This window comes from Equus caballus, chromosome 1 (assembly GCF_041296265.1).
Source record: "Equus caballus isolate H_3958 breed thoroughbred chromosome 1, TB-T2T, whole genome shotgun sequence".
NCBI lineage: Eukaryota > Metazoa > Chordata > Mammalia > Perissodactyla > Equidae > Equus > Equus caballus.
This window is the reverse complement of record NC_091684.1, coordinates 80,133,663-80,144,860: the sequence shown is the minus strand read 5'-3', so window position 1 is coordinate 80,144,860 and position 11,198 is coordinate 80,133,663. Positions and strand designations below refer to the sequence as shown.

Sequence of the window (11,198 nt, the reverse complement as noted above, 5' to 3'; positions counted from 1 at the left end):
GTCCGTCGCTGGCGCTGGGGAAGAAGCTGCGCTCGCCCAGTCCGGCTCTTTCAGGCGTCGCCCCCAGAGCGGGTGCTCTGGGTCCCCGGAGCCGCAGTCTGCGGTCCGCGCCCGCCCGGCGTGGCACGGGCTCTGGCGCGGGTGCAGGGACCCGGCGCGCAGGCGGGGGGCGCTGTGGCCTCGGCTCTGGGACGGAGCTGCCGGGCCGGGCCCGCCTCTTTCCCCTCCCCGCCCGCCCCCGACGCGTCGTGTCGCCGGGAAGCCGGGAGGAGACAGAGCGCTCGGGCTCCACAGCGCGCGGCCCGCAGTCCTCCGACCGCGCGGAGCAGAGTCGGGTGGCGCCGCCGGAGCACAGAGCCGCGACCCTCCCCGGCCGCCTTTGTCCGCAGCCGTGCCCGGAACCGCCGCTCTCGGGGCCGGGCACGCGCCCGGAGTGGTCGGTGACAGCTCCTCGTTCCCGGAGGGCTCCGGGACGGCGGGGCGGTCGGGCCGGGCCGGGCCCTGCTCGCCCGCGCCTGCACGTCCGAGCGCGCGCACCGATGCCCCCGCAGCAGGGGGACCCCGCGTTCCCGGGCCGCTGCGAGGCGCCGCCCGTGCCGCCGCGCCGGGAGCGCGGGGCGCGCGGAGGGCGCGGGCCCGGGGCGCCGGGGGGCCGGGGGCGCGCGGGCGGCGCAGAGGGGCGCGGCGTCAAGTGCGTGCTGGTCGGCGACGGCGCCGTGGGCAAGACGAGCCTGGTGGTGAGCTACACCACCAACGGCTACCCCACCGAGTACATCCCCACCGCCTTCGACAACTTCTCGGGTGAGCGGGCCCGGGGCGGGGGCGCGTGGCCGCCGTCCGCGGACGCGGTGCTGACGGACACAGTGCCGAGAGAGGGGAGCGCGGGGCGAGGGCCGCGGCGCCTCGAGGGGGCTACGGGGCCCCGGGCTCTCAACTCCGGCCGGGAGCGGACCCAGGGCAGAGTGCAGGACGTTCCCTGAGCCTCGGGGACGGGGCGAGCGCCGAGCAAACCGAGGGACCGCGGAGGAGTGGGGAGCCCCACAACCAGAGCTGGAGGAGGGGGCGGGGACCGAGAGTCAGAGGCGATGCAAAAGAAATGACCCCGCAATTTAGTCACAGTCGAGCGAGGATCAAACAGGTAGAGTTCAGGTTGCTGGGTCAGTTTGCTGCGGACAGAAGTTGCGTAAGGTCGACGTTGCTGGCGCCACTGCCAGTTTCAATCGGAAGGTGACGCGCAGGTGCCATTACATGTGGCCTCCAGTGTCAGTCCTTTCCTTTCGGCGGCTCCCCTCACAAGGGGCTTCTCCAATTCAAAGAGCCGCAGAGATGGTAAAATAGTTGATTCAGTGGAAATAGCGCTGGTGGCACTAGTGAAGTCTTAGGTTTGGATTAAACCCGAAGAGTAAACACGATCGATTCCTCCCTTCTGAGGCACCCCCGCCCCCACTGCCGCACTTCCACCTCCCCCCATGGCCCAGTTTCTGATTCTTAGTATCTTTTCAGTGTCTCTTTGAGCTACGTAAAGCTCTTAGGTATGGGGTACTGTGTTATTTGGTTTGGTAGATACAAAGATAAAGAAATCTTTTATCTTGATTTTTCTTGTCTTTTTGAAATTTAAGAAAAAATTAAAATCCACAGAAGCTAGTGTGAAACACTTTCTCTCGCGCACTCTTAAAAAAATTGCTTCTCCACTTCTTAAAAAGTCGTGATGGCAAGGGCTTGCTTTCTTCCATCTCAAGGTCCCTAGGTAAAACAGCTGTGCGAGTGGGTTTCCCACATCAAGGGAATTGTTTCTTTCCTTTTTTCCTCTCAACTCACTAGTATAAACATTTATAAACAATTTAGAAAGTTGTATTGAGACGAAACTGAAGGCTTAATTCGAGTAGAAACTTTCAGGCCTGCCCTGATGCAGGCGCCCCCCCAGACACTTCATCCCCGCACAAAGGTGGCCACGGGGCCTTTCATGTCTCTCTTTTCCAGTCTCTCTTAGAGCTGACAGGGAGAGATAAGCAGTGCCCTCTTTTATAAACAGGACAATGCCCGGCAACGTGGGTTCGCACATGTTCCCAAAACAAGCTACAATTTTATGATATACCCTGAAGTCTCAGAACATTTCCCAAGGGAAAACAATTATTTGTGAGGTTTTCCACTGATTTAAAATTGTAAAGTTGGTTTCCACTTACCCTCCAGTGTGGTTTTTAGGTTTTTTTGAAACTAGAGTGACAGGAAAATGAATCTTCCTGGCTGGGAGAAAGGCGCAGGCCCTTCTGGGGTGCCATCAAAGGGCTCAGGGACTTGCTGCCTGTCTGTGGCAATGGAGTGAATTGCCAGCTCTGGGAGATTTGTATAGAAAAATGCCTCTATGGCCTGCTTGTTTCAGGCGGGTCTTTAATTCCTTAGGGGACCCAGAAGAGGAGCTGAAGGGTTTGGAGAGAAAATGGTAGTGCTAGCTAAAACTGTCGTTGTTCCAAACGGGCTTAAAAGACACCACCTGATGGTCATGTTGGTCTTGTTTTTAAGCTGTGGTGTCCGTGGATGGGCGGCCTGTGAGACTCCAGCTCTGTGACACGGCAGGACAGGTGAGTATCACGTCGCTGTTCAGTGCCGGGAAAGGAAACGGCCTTTTAAAGGTCTCCGAAGAACCTCCCTCAATACCTGGGCTGTTCTAAAGCCTCGCGAAGGAGCTGCACCGCTGCTGCTGGCCCCTCTCAGAGGGATTGGGGCTGGGGTAGGGGGAGAACTCTGCGGCAGTAAAGCAGGGTTTGGCCCGGCTTTGCATGGGCAGGCCGGGGAGACAGTTAAGAACAGTTCTGATCTTATAGGAGTTTCTGATGTTATTCACTTTCTAGTTTTTGTTAAAAATTATCAATGAGGCTTTGTAATCATGTCTCAAAGTTGGGGATATCTTATAATCGTTTGATTAAAGGCCAACAAGCCAAATATTTAAGAAATTTACTCAAGAAAAAGATAGAGTTCATGTCAGTAAGCATTAATATTTCCCTTCCTAAGCTGTGGGCTTGCTCACTGGGCCATCGCCTCCCTTGAAGCAGTGATCAGAGCTGTCCGAGGCTGGAGGAGTGAAGGACCTGGTACTTAGTCTTTCCAAATCATGACCATTTGTTCTTGTCTCGAGCATCACACACTTGGATGATACACCCAGGTGATGGGAAGAGGTCCCCCTTGGGGCGTACCCCCAAAGAGCTCTGGGCGCTTGTCATCACCCTGTGCCTCCTGGCATGGTGCTCAAGTCACTGAAGTCTCGCTGTGCTCTCTGAGACCCCAGGGTGCCATTTCTTGAGTTTGCCAAAGTGGCAGTTAATAAACATGCAGTCTCTCCAGTACTTGCTAGAGTTCGAGAAAGTGCTGCGGGCACTTTGTAGGCAGGTAAAAGTGCCCACCTCACTTTCTGAGCTGTTGTCACATGTCCATCTGCATTTAAGAAGAAGTAGGCTTTCCAGTGTCCCCAGGTGCCTCAGCCAAGCCAGGGCCTCCACGTTGCTCACCTCTGGGACAGCACATTCAGAGCCATAGTTTTCAAACCTCAAGGTGATGCGAGACTGGCAGCCTTGATCCCCAGGTGGATGCTGGTTTGGTGGTGGCCCCAGTGCCGTGAGCTGTAGCCCGGCCTCCTCCGTTCTCTCCTTACCCATCACTGAAGCACCTCCGCTTCCCCTGCACTGCGAGCAGGAAAACCAGGCACAGTCCTTATTTTACTGCCTGTGGAAAAGAAAAATCAAAGAACTCGGGCTTTTCTCATATTTAATCTTTCTGAATGTCCTTCTGGTATTTATAGTTAAAGCTTAATTGCTTTGTATAAAGTGAGAATGTTTTTCCTACTGTGGGTCAAAATGGGGGCAGAGCAGCATCTCAATAAACATAGGGGTCCGTGCTAAAGCAAGAAGTGGCAGCTGAACAGCCTGACAACAATGGTAGAAGATAGGGAGCACAGGACACTGAGAGGCATGGTTGTCTGGGACCCTCTAGGGGAGGAGCAGGCAGCCCAGTGCCCGTCCCCGCCCCACTGGGCTCTCCGTTAAGCGTTGGTTCTTGCAGAGGCAGCTTCCTGGGCGGGGGTTTTATGCCTCTTGCCTCCCTCCCCTGTGCCCTCCTTCCTGGCACATAGTAGGGCTTTATCAGGGTTTGTGAATGGATGAATGAATGGTGTGCTAGGTCCTGAGGATGCAAACTTGTCATGGGCTTGCCCCTCAACACACTTACAGTCCATAGGGAAGACAAACCAGTTAGTCCACTTTATGAAGGAAACCAGCCAAGTTACAGAAAGGGGAAGACAATGGCAGCTCGGTACTCAGGGCCAGTGGGTCTGGGAGGGAAACTTCCAAGCAGTTTTGGAGGAGGAATGGGCCTTTTACCGGACAAACTTCGTAGAAATGATCCTGAGTTACCAAGGAAGAGTTCGATTTTTCCTTAGTGTGGTCCGTCTAAAAGCCAGGGAAGCATGAGAATCGTTTTAGAAATATTTGCATGAAAAAAGCTTATAATTAGGGGAAAAAAAGATTTTGATGCAAACTGGTAAGCTTTTGTTTATCTGGAAATTATTCTTCTGGTCTCTCAGCAGTGTCTTCATTGAGATTTGCTGCCTTTCCTAGCTGATGTTCTGGCTAGTAAAGTATACCTTATTATGTAATGAAGGAGGCCACCACCTAAGGATTTGTAGAAAATCAACTTCAAAAAGTATTTATGAAAAATACACAGCTGGTAAGATAAAGTCAGTTTTTTTCCTGCTCCCAACTGTCAGTTAGTATTCGGTCTTGACTATTAGCAAAGCTGGGCAAGGTGGTCGTCCTAACCCAGATCTGAGGAAGTACCTTCTAAGGGACTTGATTGGACACTGCCAGATTTTCTCAATGCTGACCCAGCCAGTGGGTCTCCTTCTGCCTCTGGGCAGCCCTCATGATTGCCTCGTAGGGGAACGTGGCTCCAGCGACCTCTGTTTCACACTCCAGGAGAAGATGAGCACAGGAAGCCATAAGCTGGGGCCCAAACTGGCTTTCATATAGAAGCTCAGGCCAAGAATATAGTCTACTGGCTGAGTAAATGACTAGAAATTGCTTCTGTGCCTGTGCGTTTTCTCGTTAAGGAGGGTCGGTGAGTATATAAGATGTTGAAAGGAGTTTCTGACGCTGGACTCACAGTCTTACTCAAGTGAAAGTGATCAGAAACTGAGGACTTTAAGAAATGGAAGAGAAAGGAGCAGCACTGAAACAGGAACAGGTCACTGTAGCATTGCCAATAGGAGTGGAGAATTCTTCAGCCTTTTGACCCATAAAGCACTTGGGAAAACGTACTAAAAAAGAAGAAAAAGAAAAATCAGTTTGCATCTTGACCAATGCTACTGTCCAGCTGCGTGTCTGCCCTGCCCTGCCCCTGGACTGAATCCTGTACGTCTTCCCGCAGACCTGGCAAGGCGTGCAAAGTGCCGGGCCTCGGAGCGCATTTCCTTGAGGGTGCATTCCAGTATGCCTCTCGCACATACGTGTGTTGAGTCTATTTCAGCAACTATCTAAGGTTTCTGGTCAGGCAGTGAGCAGTTGGGTTTAATTTCTGCTTTACTTCCCAAGCCCTTAGTCAGAATCTCAGGAGGTCTGGGGGGCTAGATTCCCAAGGCCAGCCCCTGCCCGCACCTTTCTTTTTACTGGTAATGCAACCCCAGAACCCAGGGCTTGGCCAAGGGCAACTGCCCTCCAGCAGCAAGTGCAGCTGCCTGAGGGAGCTGACTTCACACCACTCTTGGTTTTGTGCTTTTTCCTTTAAGCCCTCTGAAAACAGAGGGAACATTTCATTAAAAGATCTTCAGAGCTGGGCCTTAGTCTACCTGGTTGAGTTTCAGTGTTTATTCGTTCGGCACAAAGTTGGCACCGAGAAACCTAAGTCGTTCCTTTTTAACTTTGGCTTATAGAAGATGGACACGTGGCAGCGACGTTCTGAAATGCCATATTACTTCCTGAGTGTTTCAGCTGGTCGGCTTTAATATCATTGGCTGCCCCACAACTGAAATATGGGGAGCCTCAAATGAAGAAAGTGCCTTCAAATAAAACAGATCCAGGTTTCCTTTACGCCTAGAAAAAGACCACAAATGCAGAATAATTTGCATGTAAATGGTAGTTTGTTAAATAATCAGAGTATGCCAATTGAGTAACAAAAGCCTGGATGACATTTAACTTTTTTGCCACGGGAAATTATCCGTCACGTTATACCTGAGGATGTGGCACCCACAGATAGAAATATTAAATAGGAATGAGATGATGTAAATATTTTCCTGCAAGAGAGTTGAGTGAAAGCTTCCAGTTAGCTGAATATGGCACCGGAGGGGACTGTCGGGTGTTTGACGTAAAGAAATGCTGACTTGGAGACAGACATCTCTAGAAAGGTGGAGGCCGTGTCTGTCTGTTCCCTGCCGTGTCCCGGGCCCTTCACAGTGCCTGTGGTCAGCATGCGTCTCTCAGTAGGGGACTGCAGCAGAGTGTGCAGCAGCCTGCTGGCTGGCTTAGATAATCGACTCTAACCGATCCCATCCAGTCTCTGTACCTTAGGATATGGTGCGTATGCCCTTTCTCTGGTCCTCTGTCTTCCCCAAGCACCTAGCATGGAGGCCTCTGGTATTGGTAGACAGAAAAAGAGGGGGGAGTAAGGAAGAAAGGAGGGAGCAAAAGGAGATAAAGCAAGAAGAAAGAAGTATACAGAGCAAGAATGAGAGTGTGTAAGCTAATGTTGTCAGTGACAGTGAGAGGCACAGAGTCTCTGAGTTGCTGGTGAGAGCCACCTGACAAAGGTCCTCAGCCCCCACTCTTGGTCTGTCCTTGTGTCTGGTTAACATTACTCTGCACGGTGTGTGCCCTGAGTGTGCACAGTGCAGATGGGATGAAATGGGCATTGCTCACAGTTGGCCTGAGGATGGGCAGCACTGGATTCTTTTCTTTTTTTGATGAGGAAGATTCGCCCTGAGCTAACATCTGTGCCAAGTCTCCTCTGTCTTTTGTTTGTGGGATGCCTCCATGTTGTGGCTGGCGAATGGAGTAGGTCCACACCTGGGACCTGCGAACCCAGAACACCCAAGCGGAGTGCGTGGAACTTTAACGACTCAACCACAGGGCTGGCCCCAGGGCTGGATTCCTAAAAAGGGGAGCTGTGTTAGACTGGGGCTCACTGGGATCAGGCTGAGGTCTTAGGGATCAGTATGGGTGCTGGGTAAATTTTAGAAGAGTAGCTAAGTACCAGAGTTGAAAAAGTAAGCATCGGTTACTCTGGGCTGAAGTCTAGATAAAATAAATTTTATTTCTAAAATCCATCAAATCTAAGTACTTTTTCTATGGTAAGTCGCAAGTAGGTCATGAGTATTGATGAAGATGTTGAACACCTTTGGCAGATTTTGTGGCACTGGGAGCATGGCCCCATTTAAGTAAGCAGCACAGGCTCTTCCTTCCATACCCAGTGGGCTTTCTCTCACTGCCAGATCCGGTCCAGAAAAATATTAAGATAGTCTTTTTGCTGATGAGATGAAAATTGATTTAAAAAATACCTCTTGGCTGCTTTGATTGGTTGCAGGATGAGTTTGACAAGCTCCGGCCTCTCTGCTACACCAACACGGACATCTTCCTTCTGTGCTTCAGTGTTGTGAGCCCTTCCTCCTTCCAGAACGTCAGTGAGAAATGGGTGCCGGAGATTCGATGCCACTGTCCCAAAGCCCCTATCATCCTGGTTGGAACTCAGTCAGATCTGAGAGAAGATGTCAAAGTCCTCATTGAGTTGGACAAATGCAAAGAGAAGCCCGTGCCTGAAGAGGCGGCTAAGCTGTGTGCCGAGGAAATCAAAGCCGCCTCCTACGTTGAGTGCTCGGCCCTGACTCAGAAAAACCTCAAAGAGGTCTTTGACGCGGCCATTGTCGCTGGCATTCAATACTCAGACTCCCAGCAGCAGCCAAAGAAGTCCAAAAGCAGGACTCCAGACAAAATGAAAAACCTCTCCAAGTCCTGGTGGAAGACGTACTGCTGCTTCGTATGACGCCGGCAAGAAACCCAGAGCAGCTGTGTCCCGACGGAATCAACATTAGAGGCTACATTAGCTGACGTGACTTCTTGCACCGTGCGGAGCCTGTCTGCAGAGCCTGGGTCTGCGCTGCAGGAGGGTCCTCACCCCGTGCGCTCCTTCTTGCCTCTGGTTGTCCTGTGTGTTTGCGCTTAGGGAGGAGGTACTTACGCAAGATATTTTTGAAGTAAGTTAACGTTTTTTGTAACTCTGGAAATTTATAGCTCTATATCTCTGGATTAATTTATATCTAATATGGAAAAGACACCTCAAATCTGGGTGTCAAGAAGGAAGTTTCGCTACGTTACAATGTACAGAAGAACAAAGAGGAAATGGCGTGGTTAGCCATCCCTTGGCTAAGGGCTGCCTAGTGCACAGTGTGTTGTGTATACGGGCCAGCTGTGCTCAGAACAACTCTTAGCTTTGAAATGCCATACTTCTTTTTTCTTTTTTTAAGGAGCAAAAATCTGAGAGAAAATGAGAGACTTCTGCCTACAAAACCTTAAACCAGTCACTTTTGTCATAAACTAATACCCAGGTGCTTAAGATTTAAAAACAACCAACAAAAATCATCCCACTAACTCTTTGGCACTGAGTAGGCCAAAAAGGAAAAATTATTTATTGGAATTTTTTGTTCTCAGACCAGTTGTGTTGACACTGTATAAATAGCCAAAATGCCACGAGGGGTAAAGCAAGTGTTGGTCGGTAGCTCTTAGGTTTGCTTTAGGGAGTGATTCCTGTTGAGATCAGCAGGTGGTACTTGCTGCGATGCACGTGCTCTGGACGGCCTTAGTCCCAGTATCCCGGCGCTGGGGAGCACCTGTCCGGTGGTTTGTAAGCGGCCAACCTTAAATTGTCCTGTCACTCCCTGCAGGGAAGGGAGCACCCTTGAAAGGCCTGCAGCAAATGTTTGTGGGACAGAAAGTGTGCTTTTTTTCATAAGTCAGGCACAACGTACTTCTCCGTACACATGTCCACGTACACGTACGTATACATATGGCCGCGTTTGCTGCTGATTCAGACTTCTAAGCAGTTAGTGGGAAAAAGCATGGTCACAAAAACATGTGAGGGAAGCTTGGCTTCCTCTTTTTGTTAACACTTCTTTAAACAGATCTCTTTTTGATTATACCCTAGATATGATTTTAAGTGTATCTTAACACATTTTTGACACCATCTTAAAACAAAACATGAACACCTCTTAAAACCTGTTTTAAAATGAATGTCACTTGAAACCTGTGAAAACAACCAATTAATAGATCCATAGACGCCTTTCAGGGACCTGGCAGCAGAGGCCGGTGCTGCGTGTCAGAGGGGTCGTGGGGGGTCTGCTGTGGCCGGCCAGGAGCAGGGTGTGTGCCAGGACCACAGCCCCCACACTTAGCTGCATCCATACTGTGGGACAGTCAGAAAACCACTTTTTGTGAAACATTAATGTTCTTTAGGGTGGCAGTTTTTTAGGGCTTAACCTTCTTGAGAAAAAAATGTCATGTTAGGAGAGAGGTTTTGCACTCTGATGGGTATGCTTCTGAGATGCCAAAAAGGAGCCTAATGCATTGAATTGTGGTGTGGAGTTTGCAGTGGGTAGAGCAGATTTACCAAAATCTATTCAATTACCAGGGAACTCTCTGTAGAGCCATTGCATAGAAGAGTTTTCTCTTTCTGTGGGTCTTGTGTTTTTCTATAGAAAAAGTAAAAGATCAGATTATACTTTAGGTCAGGGGCTTCTTTTATTTCTGTTAGTAAATGAAATTAATTTCTTTGTTTAAAATCTAAAATACATAGACTGTTTACTATTATTTTTCAGTACATTGAAATTGATATCAGTCATAGTTTTCTGAAGTGGCTAGTTGCAAGTTGAGTAAATAAAATTACTTCATTTGTGGAAATGCCTCAAGAGACCCAATGAAATGCATTCGGAGCTTGGGTGCCTGGCTCACCTCTCTGGGAAGCCAGCTTCCCAGACTGGGCGCTGCCTGCCCGGGTGTGCAGAGGTGGGGGTGGGAGGTGAGTTATTTGACTGATAAGTTTAAACAGTATTTTTATATTTAAGCAAATGCCATGGAGTACAGTGCAAATTACTTTTTAAGACAGAACACGAAACTTGAAAGGAGTTTTATGCATGTGACAGCATATGGAGGCCACTCCTGGTCCCCCTGGGAGGGACCTTTGGCACCCTCTGCCTTTAGGGCCACTGGTGGAAAGCGCTTAGTGAAGAATGCCTGTGTGGCCCAGTTCTGAGAGCTTTACTCAAGTGGTTTATTTTTGCGCAGCTTGATACAACCTGTGCCATTAGCACTGAACATCTAGAGGGTTGATACTAAATTGCAACCATTTTTAATATGTTGCTGCATTTCATAGAATAGTAAAGGTACGATTCTCCTCGAGGTTTTTCTCCATTTTTATTTCTTTGTGAAAATAGAGACTTGAGAGGAAAAGTTTTGAAAAGTATATGCTTGAGTTAAATACAAAGTTGATTCACTTCAAAGCTCAAACATTGTTCAACTTGTAGCTTGGTGTTGCAGAGAAGACTTTGTAAGAGCTGTGCTTCAGAAAATGCCACTTTAGTTTAACTCCTCCAGTGTAGACCAGACAAAATTTAAAAATTCAACATACTCCAAACCTGTTTTGTTGTCTCTTTTTACCAAGTCTGTGGAAATGAAACTTTTGTCATGTTGCTCTCTGTGCTTGACAGACTTAAGAGAAACCACCCAGGTATCACAGAAGCCAGGAGGGAGGGCAAGGTCTTCTCCCCAGACTCTTGTAATCTGATGCCTTACCAAGTTGTGCTTTTCTGTTTCGAGTATAAATGATGTTGAGCTGAACGTTGTCCTTTCAAATGCTATAAATGATGTGGTATGAAATAAATTCTGACCTATGGATATAACTGCACTTGCCTTTTCTACCAAAGAATTTTGTTGGAAGTGAATAAAAGTTCAGCCACATCCAGAAGAAGGCTGGTTGTGAAGCATCGTGGCGTGCCCCCAGAGATGTTTTGGGAATGCACCCCCCAACCAACAGTAAGTGCTTAATCGATGTGGAGTTTTGAGAGTTCTGGGGTTACAGTCTGACATGAGCGCGCTCTGACTCTGCATCTGTAACGGGTCGTGTGCTATGTCCCTGTGTGTTGGAGGGAGCACTGTTCTTGGACCTGAAAG

The 11,198-nt window shown here is 49.4% G+C and overlaps 1 protein-coding gene across 1 annotated transcript; it reads left to right on the top strand.

Moving 5' to 3' along the window:
- Positions 1-321: 321 nt before the first annotated feature.
- Positions 322-10,927, top strand: RHOU (ras homolog family member U). Its single transcript, XM_014733472.3, has 3 exons — positions 322-801; positions 2,521-2,579; positions 7,564-10,927. The coding sequence occupies exons 1-3, from the start codon at positions 540-542 to the stop codon at positions 8,017-8,019; spliced, it is 777 nt and encodes a 258-aa protein (XP_014588958.2). The 5' UTR covers positions 322-539; the 3' UTR covers positions 8,020-10,927.
- The last annotated feature ends 271 nt before the right edge of the window (positions 10,928-11,198 follow it).